Source organism: Hermetia illucens, chromosome 6, assembly GCF_905115235.1.
Source record: "Hermetia illucens chromosome 6, iHerIll2.2.curated.20191125, whole genome shotgun sequence".
NCBI classification, from domain to species: Eukaryota; Metazoa; Arthropoda; class Insecta; order Diptera; family Stratiomyidae; genus Hermetia; species Hermetia illucens.
This window is the reverse complement of record NC_051854.1, coordinates 8143556-8161940: the sequence shown is the minus strand read 5'-3', so window position 1 is coordinate 8161940 and position 18385 is coordinate 8143556. Positions and strand designations below refer to the sequence as shown.

Here is an 18385-nt window from a genome sequence, read left to right as displayed (position 1 = left end):
CTTGTCTGGCATCACTGTCCGGAATTTTATTTATTATTTATTGGAAATTACGAGCTGTCATTCATGTAAATCTTTTTTTTTGTACTGCAATCATTTTTTACACTTGGCTCCAGTTATCTTATCGAAAATCGTGGCAGAGGAGCAGATTCCTCCGCAGTTGTCGGCTAATTTTGAAACTCACTTGATATTCGCTCGGCTGCGTGCAATCGAACTAGGAGTAGTCGTGCGTCGTTTCGACATTTCATTGATTGCCGTGTGTGCAAGAGATAGTGACAAAAAGTTTTGCTTTTCGCGTTCCGGGGGCCTTTCTAATCGTCAAATGTTGACGATTTGCCCAAAATTATCAGTTTTCATGGAAATTTTCGGGGATAGTTTTAGCAAGTAGCCGCGGTGCAAACGAGACTTGTTTCAGGGACGTTCCGGACTGCAAGCGTGAAACACAGAAACCAACAAAATGCATCGGAGTTGGAAGTATAAGAAGAGCAGCATGAACTCGATGGAAATGCTGCTCGATCGGCAGTACGGCGATGTGGAGCTGGAGGTGCAAAATCGACTGCAAACGGCGCCCCACCTGATGGACCGGATCGAGCTGGAAGTCATCCTCGAGGGGCACAATGGCTGTGTCAACTGTCTCGAGTGGAGCGACGACGGCAGGTAAAATTGTTGGGGCGACCAGATTCGCGGAGATAACATGGCCCAGGGGTCGTTCATTGATTTGTCTTGCGATTTCCTTTGTCAGCTCGCGGGGTTGATAGTCAACGTCAGCTGATAGGCTGAGCGATTGCCGTAAATTCCGACGAGATTGTTTTTTTTTTCATTATTTCGTTCGTGAGGTTGGGGCTGCGGTCACAAGCGCTTCGAATAATCGCTTGCGAACGTGGGAATAATGATAATTTTTGGTTTGCTCATCTTATTCGAGTGATTTGAATGTTTGTCGGCAAATAGGTAGGCAGCCTTGATTTGATGGAGGCAGACGGGTCTAAATTCTATCGGCGACAAGGGCACGCAATTGCAAGGAGAATTTCAAAAATCTTATAATACTGGAGCGTCTACATCTTCGGCAGAAGTTTCTTATCCTTTTACGGTAAATGACTTTAAGAATCAGCGATTATCTAATGACAGTGGTCCGGTAGAATCATGATTTTATCCATTTGCAGTGGAAACTAGACATTTCGACTTCAAACAGAAACTGAACTCTGGGGCACGGGACATTATTCTTCTATTGGCTATTCCTGCTATTGGTAATATTTCCAAAAGCAAAGAATATCCGGTGGTGAGACGATTGTTGGAAAACATTTACCATTGACGGATGCTTCCTATGCATAGATTGATCTTTAGACAACAAAGTACTGCGCAGAAGGCAATTTTCGGAGACGAAAACATTAAGTGCAGTTCATTCTGAATTGGATCCAATTAGTAGCCAAGTCTCAAAGCATTTTCATGAAAATTGGATGATATTAAGGTCACAGTTCAGACTTCAGAAATCGAAGAATCGACAAAGTTGGATATGAACCATGACAAAAGCAGAAAAACACAAGATGACAAGATTTATCGCTTTTTACTTTATTTTCTGGGGATTTGCAGATGGTGCCAATTTATTGTGTTTCTCATTCAATTCTCGAACTCGGCGGAATGGATAATGATGACTCCAACGTATATACCATAAAGGGAGTTAACAATCTTACACATCCTTGGATCTTTGCGTCGTGACACGCTTCCAATAGGGCTGGGGTATTCATTCCCAGAGACCTCTGCTACTGAACAGATCTGTTGGTAGATTGTGGTGCTATTCCAATTGTTCTTATGTTCTTCTTTGTCCAGGCCCCGACTTTAATTGGCCGCGGAATACGAGAAAAACAAACCCATCACGAATACGAGCAAATGTCTCCCTACAGGTTTCAAGGATTCAATTCGTCTAGATATCGTGAATGAAGTTCATCGGTTCTGTGAATAAGCAGGTCAACAAGTCTCCGCTGAATCATGGGCCACCAGTTGTGCTATCGCATGCTTCTCCCATGCCTGAGGGGGCGGCACTCACCATTCCGACCAGGGTGCTTTCGGCATCATGTGTCGTGGTGCCTAAATACCACCCCAGGTGTCGAGATCATGAGGTCATGATTGTCGATTTGTCATCTGGACTGAAGCTACCTTCAAGCGTCTCAATGAGCTTTTCGGAACATGGAAAGAGGCATCAACAAAGAGGAATGGTTACAATCTTCCACGACCCAAAATCTCCAAAACGAATTTGTCTCTTCTTCATCATCAATGGCGCGACAGGCCAAATCGGCCTTTAGCCTCCAGAGTAGACTTTCTCCAGCCATCTCGATCCTTCGATCGCGTCCTCCAGTTGAAAAATTTCGTCCACTGAGTCCTCCCACCGTTTGCGGGGCTTTCGCACTGGGCGGCGTCCTTCCGGTGTGTATTTAAATACCTTATTAGATACTCGCTTGTCGTCCAGCCGTTCGACGTGTCCGGCACACTGCAATTTTAGCTTTACCGCCACCAATGCTGCTGGGCCGTCATAGAGCTGGTACAACACATGGTTATATCTAATTCGCCAGTCAGTTCCATCTTTTACCGTTCCAAGAATTCGACGTAGGACTTTACGTTCGAACGTGTCGATGGATGGCTGTGAAACGTGGACTCTAACGCCTGCAGTAGCACAGGTTGTATTATGGTCTTGCAGATGCACCCTTTTACTTTTCATTATCCGTAGGATTGAGTTGTATGATTTGTTGGCCATCATTGTTCGTTACTGAACTTCGTCCTTTTCATTGCCATCCTTCGCTATGTTTACTCCTACATACCCAAACTTATCCACGTTTTCAAAATTAAAGTCGCCCCTTGTCAGGTTCTGTCGTATTGGCGCCTGGCTTCTTGACTGGGTCATGAATTTTATTTTAATTAATCCTTATGTCGACTTCTTGCACTCCTTCATTTAGTAGTAGGAATACTTCCTTGGCGTCTGAAATTGGAATTTCCATCATGTTTTTGCTGTCAGCGAATCCCACTATTTGCGAAGATTTGTAAAGTAATGTTCCCGTGGTGCCTCCAGTTTGCGGATAACACATTCAAGGGCTATGTTAAAAAGCATGGGTGGAGTCCATTTCCTGGCTTTAATCCGCAGTTCGTTTCGAAGCATTGCGTTAGCTTGCCAAGTACCTTTAGCTGGGATTCAGTCTTAGCCATCGTCAGTTCGGTCATTCGTACATTTTTCTGGTAGACGGGACATACGCATGATACCATATAGTACTTCTCGTTTGATGCTACCATACGCTTGAAGGAAGTCGACGAAGAGTTGATGCACATCAATATTGAACTCATAGCACTTTTCCACTTACTTGGCCGTGAAAATGAAGCCGGAAATGAACAGGGATCGGATAAGCTGTTTGTAGCAAAAGAGCTTAACTTTCTGGGGAGTCGGGATGTTGTATTTGATGATAGGGCACAGCGATCTGAGGGCACCAGTTGCACAGCTCAGTGCTTTACTGATGATTACTGTTTAAACAAAAATTCAAGGCGGTCGGCAGTGAACAAGGAGAAGAAGATGGCAGAAAGGACTGGCGTGCTCAACTAAATGTTTAGGTCTGTTGGCAAATCGAAAGTTGGGAATTGAGCTGTTGGTATCCCTGAACTTGTCTATGTGGGATTTAGCAGTCGCTCGAAGATTTTGGCGGAGAAAATAGGACCGGGATAGGTCTGTAGCTATTGGGATTGAAAAGGTTTTGGTTTGTTTTTAAATCGGGACAATGCTATCAGTCTACTAGTCGGCGGTAAAGTGGGCGTTGTAGAGGTACTCGTTGATGATTAAAAATGACGGAAATGATTGAAGCGTATTTCTTGAGGGTGGTACCTTCCACCAGTCAAACTCGACTAGTTTTTTTTTATGCGGATGTTGAAGCTACTTCGGTGTTCGGATTGATGAAATGAATAATGATAATAAAAATGAGCACACCTCTACTGCTTTGCAGATTTGTTGGTAGATTGTGGTCCCATCCCAATTGCTTTCATTGCTCTGGTCAAGTTGATCAGCCACTGCTTTGCCTAGGTAAGGAGGCTTCAATAGTTTGTAGGATACGACTTTTACCTTCCTGTTGAAGTCGATGATGAAAGTTATCTGTTCAACGCGATGAGGGCCTGTGTAAGTGGTGCTGTGAATGAATACCTGAGTAAAATCGGTCTTGAATGAAGTGCTCTAACACACTTCAAGGCCATGATCCAATATGGATTGTTGCGCCAACGATTATTATTATTATAAAATGAGCCTAGCCAGGATACGAGCGTCTGCTTCCCAACAGTTTTCAACGTTCCAATTCACCCAGACAGCATGAATGAAGTTAATCAGTTGGTGCAGGTTACCAAATCCCTGCTGAATCATGAAGTACCAGTTGTACAGTCGATCGTGTTTGTGGTGGCAGTACTCACCTTTCCAGCCAGAATGTTTTCGGCAACACGTGCCGTGGTGACCTAATGTTCGTTCCAACTAACCTTTGGAGAAGGTGGCATAGGAAGATCAACATTAACCTACGTTTTGTTTCGGCCCTCGCAACCTCTGCCATGCCAGACTTTATATAGTCCGAGGACCACGGGCAAGTGCAAAAGCCGCAGAAGACCAAGCAAGCTGTTATCGCATGAGCCGATATTGAGAAGGTGTACAACTCGCCACCGATTCAGTGCTGGTCGAGGTAACATCCCAGATGTCAAAACCATGAATGTTGAGAAAATGAACTTATTAAAATTGGCTCCAGGCGGTTATGTTGGTTGCTTTGTCATCCGGACTGAAGCTGCCTTAAAGCCTTTGAATGAAGTTTTCGGAACATGAAAAAAGAGACACCAACCAGTAAGAAGGGTTACAATTTTATACAACCCAAAATGTCCTTAGTAGCAAGACCTTCACGTCGAATGACGTTGTTCAGCCGGTGCTGTGAACCCCGCACTCTTTAGTTTCCTGATGAGATCTTCGCTATTGTTGATGGTTTTTACAGTGGGTAGCCCTCCTAGTTCTTTAAACCTAGTCGGTAGCCAATGAAATGGGATCGGTGTGTCGGGATCGGGAGCGGGGAGATGTTTTAGGGTAGAATGGCATATTGTTGGGAAGTTTTTCCCAGGTGGGGCACCTTATATGTGGCAAGGTTCAGCTCAGTGTGAACGAGGCGATAGAGGATCAAAACCCTCACATGGATTGTCCTGTTTAGGGATCGGATTTCATCTAGGAGAATATCTGTTTCTAAATAGTCTCCGCCGGAGGGTCTTTTTATATTTAATATATTATTGGAAAGGGATTCATAATTATAATCAATGCGTGTTCGCGGTATTTCTAGCAAAAAGTTTTTAGGAATTGAAATTTAACAGCGTCTCCGCCGCTTGTAGTAATTTTTTATTCGACATATATCGATATTTCGTTAACAACTTGTTCCCTTTTTCAGTGCCGGGGGTATACTGGCTGCCAGTATACTGAGTATTTTGAGTAGCAATAATAATAATTTTATGTTCGTTCAAGTGTTGTTGTTACTTGGATAGTAGGAAATTCTCGAATAGCTTTGATAGTGAGAGACTTCTTGGCCTATAAAGCGTATCAAGGGTGGGATCTTTACCTTCTTTCGGAATCATTGTTATTTGGCGATTGTTTCTTATATTTTGGGTGGGTTCGAAGTTAAAAAAGGTTGCTACTTTGTCTGTATTTTTCGATATGAAGGCTTTGATTGCCATGATAGCCGGGTAGTTGCGGGCGGAGGACTATTGAACTGATGCTCAAAATATTTCGCTAGTACTTGCAAATTTCTTGCGTCACTGCAGATAGGTTTCGTGTTGTTATAAGAACGAAGTCACGGGATTTCTTTCTGATTTTCAAGTGTATCATGATTCCTGCGGCTGTTTGAGGCCGTATTCGCGTGGTCAATTTAATATTTTTATATTTCCAAGTTAGTATGGCGAATGATCTGACCGTTCTGAGTATTTGTGTTTGCAGTTGTGGGGAGAAGGGCAGTATGGGTTGATCTGCAAAATGGTCGGACATGCCTAACATTGTTTTATATAACTGCGCAGAGAGAGATCTGGGTGTCTTAGACAGTCGAAGCGTGGACTGATTAGCACGTCTTGGGGGTATATCGGGTAAGATCATCCCACTCATTACTACTTCGATTATTTGTGATATCGCTTCAGTTGAGGAAGTCATCGAACATTTATTACCTGAATTTTAATTGAAATGGTGGAGCTTGGACTGCGCTGGCTTGCTTGACTCCAGAAGTTCGATATTCATTTTATAAATTCTTCTTGTAGACACCAATTGCAGCAAGGCGGCCCTTCCGTCGTGAATGTTAGATATTTCCCACACGAACGGGTATTAGTACATTTTACACATTTGTTCAAGTAATTTTGGAAAATATGCCCGAATTTTCGTAACACTGCACTTGTTCTTATCTAGGATTGTTTCTTGCTGAAGAATACATTTCCCTTTGGCCACTTGATCGTTTTCTTGAAAGGGTGAATGTAAGCAGCGCTCTACGACGAACGAAATTAGTGCCGGCTGTGATGGGGACTTTCTTTGTAAAATTTAAGGTTAGCTGTATTGGAGATGCCTTTGAAGAAGTTGTAAAATGTACTTTGAAATCTGACGGCGTGTTATAGACAGCGCCTGAAGTAGTTAGTAACACCCAAAAAAAAAAAAACGACGAAGCTTCGCTGTGGTATCGGCTTGGAGAAGTCCTTCATTACCACAATTTTTGTCGAGTCGGTTAAAAACTTTCCTTCGATAAAGCATAGTTCGGTTAGGACATCTGGGACTCTTCAGCAATTTCTTCGTCTTGATATGCACCTTGGGTTTAGAAAGTTACCACAGGTGGCGCAAATGATGTTCCTGCTCATCAGACACAATAAGAAAGTCGTCAATATAATCTCTTGTGAAAAGCAGTTTACTTAGTACTAATTCTCACTGTCCCGTTGGTCGTAACGTGGATATGGACTCAGGTCTCTCTCATATTGAAAAAAAAATAATTCTCACCATCTATTGCTATTGCTATTTCTATTATCTATTCTCTAAGAAAAGTTTGAATTATACAATCTAACCAAAGTTATCAGCTTATTTGCATTATCTTTTTCCATTATCTGTTGCTATATGTCATTATCTGCTTTCTAAAAATATACTTAGATGCGTCGTTTGATTGCAGTTGACTGTTTTTTGAAATTTAGTTCATTTATTGAATTTTGTTTGAAGATTTAATTGAATTATTGACTGATTAGTTTAACAGTAAAGAGGTTAAGTCAATTCGGGATTGATATTAATGATGAATTGATTCTTCCCTTATCAAACGAAAATACAGTAAAAGCGTAGAGAAGGTGAAATATGTTTTTGAGGGCATAATATCTTCTTGAAACTCGACAACAAAGTAATATAAATGAATCCCCTTGTAATATATAATAATACGGGATAATTAGGGGGGATTTTCGGAGCTAATCCAAGTTGAATACCTGCGGCATGAAAATGCAATAAGAAGTTTAACGAATGCATCACTAATACAAGCCACTCCTCCTTTATGAAATAGAAGTTAATCAACATTTTACTTTTCTTTAAATTGAAGAATTCGACACTAAGTCGTGCACTAACTTTTATTGTATTATTAACGTGTTGATAGTCACGAAACCAAGCTTCATATTGTCTAAATTAGGTGCTACAAAATGATGTAGATGTTATACCATGGAATATTTGTGGAAAACGATTACATTTGATAATGGAATTTTTTAATTAATGATTTCTTGGGAATCAAATAGTTGGAAGTTTCTGTTCAATGCAAGGTTTTGTTCTTGATAGAGCTGTTGAAAACTATTGGGCAAAGCATGTCTCACTAACCAGGTCGACATAGTTTTGCTGGCTTTGACGATGTGCTCCATCCGTTGTCATAGATGAATGGGTGGAACTTATATTGAATCAGTATTTGCAACCTCGTAATGGAATCTGTCGGCTTATTGCATGTTCTATCAAAGTCCGCTAGGGTTAGGAGGGATATTCAACTAGATTCATTCGAGATTTCTTGAACATAACCACCCATCGTATGCAGATGCATTCGTAGATGATATTGGTCGGTTATTAGACATATCAGTGTCCTCATTCTGATTTAATTCAGTTCCAAGGCTTCGAGCATTCTGTTTCGGCGTCCGTTCTGTAGCTTGAATTTTCTATGCCTATCGTCTACCCACCGTGTCCGGATCGCTCAACTGGTTAGAGCGCTGCGCTGTCGCAGTGGAGAATCGGAGTTCAAATTTCACTGGTAGCAGAGGGGTTTGCTATCGTACCAATCGACTCAACTGTGAATGAGTACCTGAGTCAAATCGGGGTAATAATCTTGGGCGAGCGCAAGGCTAAACACATTGCCTTCAACAGTGTACTTAGTGTACCGTTACGGTCTTGAATGGAGTACTGTAACACATTTCATGGCCCTGATCCAATATGGATTGTTGCGCCAACGATTATTATTAACGCCTACTTCTTTTTCATCGATTCTTCAATGGATTAGCTTTTTGGTTTCCCAGTCTCTTGTGGCTTTCACAGATAACATTTCCAGTTCCTGACAACCATTTTTGGCTTTTTAGGTCAAGGTTTTGGTTTTTTCTGTTGGCTAGTTGCTTTTCTGAACCGTTTGTATCAAATATGACCATACTCGTTATCTAGATTACTACCTTGTTTATCTTGACCCAATCGATCCGAACAATGGCAATATCCCAAGATGTGGCAAACGCTATTCTGTCCTGCAATCAGTCCTTTGCCTGCTGATTCAAGCAGATTATATATATGCCGTTGTTCAGGTAGCTGTTTGTGAACTGATGTCCAGTGGAGAGTTTATACTTGAAAACCTCAAACAGAATAGGTCTCTGAACTGTCACGTTGTTACATTTCATTTATCTTCAGCACCACTGTATGTCAGGCGGACGAGCGCTACCCCAGAGGTTTCTATGGCCGTCATTGGTTCGTCAATGACTTTCCGTCGCCATAAAATTTTAAAAGCGCTGGGAATTGAATCTCCTGCATATAGTCTTCTTCCACGTACCACTCTCCATTTTCGCAAAACTGATATCTATTGTAAACATCAGTTTAAGGAGTTGACTCTTTCACGTTCGATTCATTTCATTACCTAAGGTTGATTTCACTACCTAAGGTTTTTAAGATGTCGCATTCAATCCATTGACTTAGATCTCCCAGTATGCAAACTTCATTTGTTAAAGAGTTTTACTAATTCATTGATAAAATGTTTGACTGTTACTTCTACCCGTACGGGAAGCTTGGGAATTTAAGATCTTTCCCAGAGAGCGGAAGAAGGGAAGATTCTAAAGAAGGACACCCATTTTGAGTGTGACAATTGGAGGGTTATTTGTGTGCTCCTTGCTATAGCAAAGATCATTGCTAAAATAACCCTGGAACGCATCAAAGGACAGTTGCATTGGCCACATTTTGGAACAGTATGCGGAGTTTAGAGCTACGATTCATCTACTCTCCTTCGATTTTGTGTGTGTGTGGTGTATCTGGCGTCCTTTGCGCAGTTGTGGCATTCCGAAGAAACTAATGGATATTATTAGAGCGACATATGATGGCGTAAAATGTCACGCGCTGCATCTAGGTACAATCTCGGAGGAGTCCGCGAGGGTTGCATCGTTAACGTTCTTCATGTTGCTTTTTCCGGAGGACGTGGAGACGTTTAATGGAATGATGTAACATTTTGACTACGCTGATGACCCTTTGTTGCTCTTTCGCTGAGTCATGGTGAAATCAATGGATTTTGATGGAGAGGCAAGCAGAGTTGGACTGAAGGTAAACACCAATAAAACCAAGGTTTTCAGTCTGAACGATCGCCGCACTCTGCTTTGTTGGGTAGATCGTTGATAAATTTGTATATTTGCGAAGAGTTTTCTGCCGGCAGTAGCACCAAATTGGCCGCCGCCAAACGCTTTAACAGCACTAGATGCGCTTTCGCTGCCTTGTCTAAAATCTGGAAATGCAGTGACGCTTTATTGCTTTATTGCAGTAGGGGATAAATACGGGCGCCTCGGGAAGTCCCGGAGGGAGCTGAAGCGGAGCGGGTACGATGGAAAGTAAGTGTGATTGATCCCCTATCCTATACCAAGGGGTGAATAGTAACCATATATAGATTGAAGCTGAAGCTATGCTTGAGTTTCGTTGTGGTCACAATTAATACCATCAACAACATGTTCAGATTATTTGGTCGGAAATAGTCAGGTTGCTGGATAAATGCTTTCTAGGACATCTTCATAGATAATACATAGTTCAGAAATCTTCAAATCATTTGTTGCCTTGACGATTCGAGAGTCTATGTTTCCTCCATTTCCTACCTTCACATTTCGGTGATACCTCTTCTAGAATATGAAACATGATAAAACATAGGAGTTCAAGATCATGGTTGAGTTAAGTTTATTGCAGACCACACTATCTGTCAGATTGCCCCTTAGGCAAGTGATATTCAAATGATATTTCTTCACCAAAGCACAACTTCCCACTTCTTGACCTTTCTATTTTTCGCTAATTCTTATTCATATTGTACCGACAACAATCACTATAACCATTAACTAATTTTCCAGATATTTAGCATCCGGTTCAGATGATTTTCATGTAATGATTTGGGATCCATTTCGACGAAAATCTTTAAATGAGGTGTCCCCTGTATATAGTGGAAAATGCATAGAAGATTTAAAAACTCCACACACCGGAAATATATTTTCAGTTAAAGTAAGTATCAATTCAGAAAGCAAATTATATATTTATATCTATTTGCGATTGAACGTTTCTTTCTACTCAGTTTTTACCGAAAAGTGGAAATTCCATAATGGCCACTGGTGCCGGTGATAAATGCATATTTGTTTTTGATTTAAATCGTAACAGCGATCCAATCTGGAATTGCATATGCCATCGACTTAGAGTGAAAAGGCTCGCAACTGCAGTTGAAACACCGTTTATATTTTGGTCAGTAGGAGAGGATGGCAATGTTTTGTAAGTATTGAACAATTTTGGGACATCCTGGAGGGTGATTTTCAATTGTTTCTTTATTAATTGCTTACCTTATTTTATTTTAAATTTAATTTCAGACAATTCGACATTAGAGAGCATCATAAATGTCGGTCCGATGATAAAGTGCTGCTTATCAATTTAGGAAACTATTTGGAGGGAAAATGTATTGCTATAAACCCCAGGAGGTTTGCAATCTACTTCTCTTAACAATTTGCCTAGAACAAATATTTATTTTACCTGTAGACCTGAGCTGTTAGCTGTCGGCGCAAGTGATGCATACGCCCGATTATACGACAGACGAAAAATCAAACTTGAAAAAGTTGAAACGTCCAAATCATCTCGTGAATTACCTAAAGATTGTGTGACATATTTCTGTCCAGGACATTTTAGTCGAAATACAACATTCAGTAGCTATGATAGTAAAGCCATAACGTATCTAACATTTAATTCAGATGGAAATGAATTGCTAGTAAACATGGGTGCTGAACACATTTACTTGTATGATATTGATAACGCTCAACAACCAGTTGTGAGTGAATTTCTAGTTGATTATCTCTGGGGTGAAATGAAGTTGGTTAACCTTTCTTTTATAGTTTCTTGATTTACCAGAGTATCGGAAACCTACTGACGAATCGACTGCGGAACCGTCAAGAACGAAACGAAAGTTGCCGGAACATGTTGAAATTTATAAGAAAAGGGTATGAGTGTTAATTCAATTGTACTAGGGACGAATTTTATAGGTCTCGGTCTTTTTACAGGGCAACGACTTCTTGGAAAATGAAAAATATTTAATGGCCATTGATCAATACACACAAGCAATTCAAATGGCGCCAGATTGTCCAATATTATATTTGAATCGGGCAACGGCGCTGATGAGGAGGTTATGGTAAGTAACTGTTTTGATACTTTTCACTATGCTTAAAAGGGACAAATTAAGTATTCGAAATATACTATATTAGATAGATAGATGTATCCTCTCCACACATTTTAGAGATTATGGGGCAGTTACTTCTCTCGGCCATCGATGTCGCTATGAACTTGCTAGCTGCCCCATATAACAAAACAATTTCGACTCCGTGATATTTTTGCAGTTAAATGATGTTTTGTGCAACTATATCTGGTTGTTATAAGCTTGCGCTCTTCCTCACCGCTATGCACCATGAATCTCTACCCACTTTCCCGTCTTGAGATAGTAGTTTCTATTATCTGATCTGTTGGATTAAGGACGTCGATTTCCTTGCTTGCTGCTTTGCTTTTCCAAATCTTAAGTTATTTGGTGAAGGTTCATGACTCGACGAGATAGTATTGTATTGTGGTACTAGCATGGTAATGTTGTACCTGTATTTGCAAATAAGTTAATTGGCAGACACAATAAATATCCCAATATTTGTATTTCTAATCCAGTAGAGTATCTTTTGGTGTCGTCCAAGTACATCCATGTACCACATTGTCCTACTGCCAAATAGTCTTATTTGTTGTTTAATTCATTTTATAGTTTGATTCGTTGATGTGTTGGTCACTTACCTTCCTACCACCCTCAAAATGCCATCGCAGAAACAAGTAGAGGTAATTTTTCTACTAGGACCCACCCTCATTCTTATATTGGGGTGTGTGCAGAGTCCAGTAGATTAATATCTTCACAGCCAACCCGTAGCATTTACGAAGGATAGTAACTCTTCCACTCTGCCCCTAGATATCTTTTTGAGAGCCCCAAAGAATTGTTTACGAAGTGTCCGCAGAATGGCTCTAGTTAGAGCTGGACAATCACAAAGGGAGTGCCTGAAGGTTTCTCACTCCCCTCCGCAACTTCGAATCCCCTATTCAAGGAATACTGTCCTTGAAAGATAGCGAGTTCAACTCAAGCCATGATAAATTACAGCTCGCTGTAGAAGCGGAATCCAACCACCACTTAGCCGTTTGAAATAGTAAATAAATATGGTTTTCCGGTTAAAGATATTATAAGCTTGGCACTGAAGGCCTTAGCCAGCACGTCCAATAATGTATATGTTATGATTGACATTTACTCCGCGGGGTATAGCGCGTCAATCATCGCTTGTGATTCGCTGAAATGTGCTTCCGCTCTTGAGATGTGCAAGTGCTCCGATGCATACCGTAGCCAGCGATGCAATTTGCGCCCCTCCTTAATGTGTGATCTGGTTTCGGATCACATTGCGTACGAGTGTGCCAACCAAGTTCTTCATTAGAGATAGTGTCCGGCTAACACCATACGACACAGGAAGGTTTTAACAGAGGCTTGGAGGTTTCAAGTAGCAGTGATGATCACTACTCCCACATAGCAACGTAAAAATAACATTAACACAGAACAGTCTCAACTTGATCTTGTTGTTAAAATAGATTTTAGACAAGGTAGCGAAGGCGGATCTAGCGCTGTTAATGCGTCGGGCAACATCCAGTTCAGTGTTACTGCCAGGAGAAACCACGCTTCCTAGATATAAAAATTGATCGACGCCTTCGATGTTCTGCAATTAAGACAGAAAGAGAGAGTGCGTTGCGACTGAGAATTTTGGTTTTCTTAGTATTTATTTTCAATGGAACTCTACTTTCCTCTCTTTTAAAATCCAGACCCATTTGGCCAAGCGTAGTTTAGGGGTTTGAAAAGAGATGTCATTGTCCACTAAACGCCTCCAGGTCCTTTGGACAAGGCAACATGAAGAACGTAACCGATAACAGGAAAAAATAAAATAATAACTCACGCGTTTACCCCTTCGACTTCCATTCATTGATCCGCATTCTGATCTGACTCCACCCCACTCAGAGCATTGGTAGATAGATCCTTCAAGTTAACTGGAGAGCTCACAGTTTGGCTGAGAAATAGCTGCCTGCAAGGGACTCGCTTAGGGGGTGGTGCCACCACGTCAACCACGCCCCTGCCTCCGATGTCACAAGGCAAGTTCATTCGCTCCACGGAAAAATTTGGGTGATGCATTCGGAATTTGGACATAGTAGTCCATATCCGTCGCTGGATGTTTTCCAAATCGGTCTTCGTCCACAGCAATATTCCGAATACATTCAATGCGCTTATCTTATGCTTTCCCGAAAAATCCGATTTCATTACCAGCTTTACATGTCGTAGGAATTCGGACATCAGAGCATCCTTCAGATCACCAACTCGAGATTGGCTTCCTTGCAGAATTCCTAGATACTTGTAGAAGTGTGTCTCGGTCATAGCCTGGATGTGGAGGTCACCAATGCTATGTCCGGCATGCGTCTCGTGATGACCTTTGCTGATGGCTTGGAGTCGACACTTGTCCAATCCAATTCCATTCGAATATCACGGCAAACCTATTTGCTATTCGCAACAGACTTCCTAAGGTGGTCATCAGTAGCAGCACACAGTTTGATGTCATCTAAGTACATCAAGTGTGTCAGTTCGGACTCAGCAGGTAGGCCATATTTGAATGCAAAACTATGCCCTTTAGCATCATTCAATTGCCGTGAAAGGGGGTTCAGTTCGATGCAAAACCAAAGGGGACTCAACGAATCCCCCTGTAAGATGCACCTCCGTATATGAATAGACTCTTAAGCATTGGTACCCTCAGATGAGCGCACTGATAAGACGGTATGCAACTTTTCCATGACTGTGCGCCCAAAAACTTTATTAGTTTCAGATCAATGCCATACAAACGTAGAACATAAATTGGCCAGGTGTGCGGGACGCTTTCAAAAGCCCTGGGCTTAATCGATATAGCAACTAAAGAGATTTTTTTGGCCTCCAGTTACTTTTCCTACAGCTACCGAGTCGATAATGAGTTGCTCTTTGCGACCCCTTGACACAACTCAGCAGCCCATCTGCTCCTCGCATACAACAGAAAGTTTCTGCTTTAGTGTGTCCAGAATATCAACTGCAAATGTGTCACTGGGGAAGGCATAGTTCCGGTATATCCTCTGCAATTTATTCTTCATCCTCTCCTGATATTGCCAGAGCTAATTTGAGCCAGCCTAGCAATGTCCTGCCTTAGTGAGTCACGTCGACGTTCCGGACGAATTTACCATGGTGGATCTCTTCGGTCACTCAAACCAATAATGCGAACTAAGCACATAGTCGATATGCAATCTTATCATTGATTTAAGATAGATTTCTCGGAGTTGCTAGAGATGCATAAAGCCTGGGAGTACCTGGTCTATGCTAAGTATCTATTTCCGAGAATTCTGTACACGCTCTTTGGAATTCATCCCGAACTCCAGCGAAGACTTCTGCCGGATGGTGAAGGAAAATCCTTCAGCAAGTATTAAAACTGTTGCCTACAGTGCGCCGTGGTGTTATTGATGCCGCCACCTCGTCCCCTATCGACTCTTGGTCATCAATTTCCGCGATGTTCTCAAGTGAAACACGTCCCGATTATGGCCGGGATTGTGTCGCTACGAGTAATGAAGCGGTACTGATCTGCGATTCCCTGCTCAGTCACATCCGTGCATTGCGGGAAATGCCAGATGAATCTCTGGTGCAGCAAGAGGCGGTAAGATGTTGTACCTGCGCCATCGTTATTTCGTGGTAAAAGCGGATGATAAGAGGTTCAGTTCACTTCAACTGCTACCTACGCGAGCTTGTTGAAGTGGTCGCCACAGATTGTGGCAAAACAGCTGCGACAGGCGGAGCCATGCTCCTGGTCTTCGTGGCGCCTAGACGCCGAACCGCCCCACGATTAGCGGTTTCGACGGCGTGCTGTCCCATTACGCAGCCCGACCCAGTCGCCAAGTCAGACAACTCTCGCCGGTTATCCGTACCGGACTTTAAACTCCTCCCTCTCCTCATTTTTGGGTTTGCATTTTATACCTAACCAGGGGTGATGATAGCTTCCTTAGTAAGTAATCTGCAAGGCTGTAAAGTTCCCGCACTTTAAACCTGGTGGTGTACACCTATTCAGACTGAAGCTATCCATCCCTCCTCCTTTCACAACCGGGCTTGTTACTGACTACGGCAGAGTTTTTATTGATTTACTGATTTTATTAATCTTTATTCTTAATTTTATTCAGGTACGGTGATGTTTACGCTGCCTTACGTGATTGCCATATAGCCTTAAAACTTGATCCATCTTATATCAAAGCTCACTTTCGGTTAGCACGCGCCTTACATGATTTGGGGAGAATCCAAGAAGCTGAAATGTGCTTGAAAGAGCTAATTGCTCGTTTTCCGAATTATGCCAATAATCATGGAGTGCTAGTGTTACGAAAGGAAATTCAAATGTCGGCAGAGGTAAAATTTCTGTTCTACAAAATGGGGTAACTCAATAAATAGTTTTTCTTTTGGATTACAGAACAAGAAAAATGAGCAATCTGACTCTTTCACCCTCTTGGACCTTTCAAAAACTGAAGAGGTAAGTTTATCGAGGATACATAGCGCTCGCAGAAGGTGTTTTTAATGAATTTCAATCTGCAGGAGTTAAGATCCAAAGCCAAAGACTACAAAGAACGATTTATTGGACATTGCAATACAACCACAGACATCAAAGAAGCAACGTTTTTCGGAAATGACAGCAAATACATTGTGGCTGGGTAACAAGTTTAAAGTTTATAAATACATAACGTGTTGACCGCATACTTTTGTTCGCTCCAGGTCCGATGATTGTAATTTCTTCATATGGGAGCGTCCGACAAATATGATAAAAAGTATATACAAAGGTGATATGGCGATTGTCAACTGTGTACAGCCTCATCCAACGACATGCCTTCTAGCAACAAGTGGAATCGATCATGAAATCAAAATATGGAGTCCACTTGCTCGGGTAAGAATGATTCCCTGAAAGCTTTACACCTTTCACGATTTTACGATTATTTTTTTCGCGAAACAGATTAACGAGGAACGAAGTAATCGCGTCCAGTATATCGAGGGAACGATCGACTTAAATCAAAAGAAAATGAAGAGTGATCCGTTCGATATAAACGCTCCAAGCACGTACTGTCGAAGCAGCTAGTTAAAGATTTCGAGTAGAAACTGTTATGCAACTGTAAGAAGAGCAATGAACCACTCTTGCTTTAATATTAAGTTCTCTAAGTCTATTTGTTTCATGAGTCTCACAGATAAACACATACGCGTTTTAATGAATGTAGTAATAAAAATGAAAAATGATATTTCCAAATATTTTTTGCTAACAACCTATATATAATATATATAACGGAAGATATTGAAAAATAGATACTTCTTGAAAATTTGATTGTTTCTAAGCGACTATGTCCCATAATAATGTTAATTGTGATTAAATGGAAGATAATTTAGTGAATATATTCTTTCCTGTCCAAATTCACTTGGTACCCTGGGACTTTTTTGATGTAATTTCAAATTGTTTGGTCGAGTGATAATAAAAGGAAATTCACTGTTTGAATCTTTTATGATGGAACGTGTTGTTTAGTCATTGGAAAATGGACGCTTACATTTATTGGGTTGTTGAAGATAAAATGCTGGATTTTACAATGACGTCAAGCTAGTTGATCAAGATGTCATTATGGTTGTAGGGGGGAAGAGAAAAAAGCATTGAAGGAAGTTAAGAACGTCCACGTCCGCAGTGGAGGCAATCAGAAATATTTGCAGGGCATTTGGAATGTACATAGTAAATGAAGCGGTGCCTCGGAGAACTTCGGCCTGGTGACATGCTCTTCTAAAGTGAGCTACATGGACAATCAGGACCATCGGTCGACAACACACTGCGCCTGATGGTAGACTCTAACACCCATGCATCTCTAAGGTACATTGCAGTAAAATACTGCGTCTCGAATGGAAATTTCTGTACAAAATAGTGACATGGAATGAATAGTGGATATTGTAAGGTAAGGGTAGGTGGCGATGAGGTTCCAAAATATAAGTTTTGCAAGTTGGCTCGAGTGTGAAAGGTCTTTGTGTTTTGCATTTATATATTTAATCGACGAATGATTGGTGTAGATTGCAAGTTTCTTACCATATAGGTAGCATCTCCTGTAACTGAATGACCAAACTATGGAAATTCCTTGTCAATTGCCCGATCACATTTTGCACTAGTTGTTCTATAACCACCCTTTCATTATGAGTTATTTGTAAGCAATGTGGCGGGTAGCGATTACTCAGTCTCAGCTCATCAACGCACAGCTATCCTTTCGACCAATGGAGATTGACAAATGGCTGAAATACACAATTCACGTGTTTACTGTGCGTTACTTTGGACTTCCATTCATCGATACGCTTCTGGTCCAATTTCAACTAACTCAGAGGACTGAAAGATCGATCCTTCAAGTAAGGTGGAGACAGTTCGCAAATTGCTCTACAAACAGCCGCATGCGAGAAACTCTCCTGGGCCTTCCTGTCAAAATAAGACCATAGCGATTCGACGATGATGTTGTTTGAAATTTGGACATAGTCCGGGTATCCGTTACCGGACGTTTTTC

The 18385-nt window shown here is 41.4% G+C and overlaps 1 protein-coding gene across 1 annotated transcript; it reads left to right on the top strand.

The window, feature by feature from the left end:
• The first annotated feature begins 50 nt into the window (after positions 1–50).
• On the top strand, positions 51–17367 carry LOC119659666 (WD and tetratricopeptide repeats protein 1). Its single transcript, XM_038067887.1, has 12 exons — positions 51–654; positions 10585–10732; positions 10803–10993; positions 11089–11196; positions 11255–11540; positions 11605–11709; positions 11770–11897; positions 16007–16226; positions 16288–16347; positions 16410–16525; positions 16587–16755; positions 16822–17367. Exons 1-12 carry the CDS (start codon positions 455–457, stop codon positions 16942–16944), a joined length of 1854 nt encoding a protein of 617 aa, XP_037923815.1. The 5' UTR covers positions 51–454; the 3' UTR covers positions 16945–17367.
• Positions 17368–18385: the final 1018 nt, after the last annotated feature.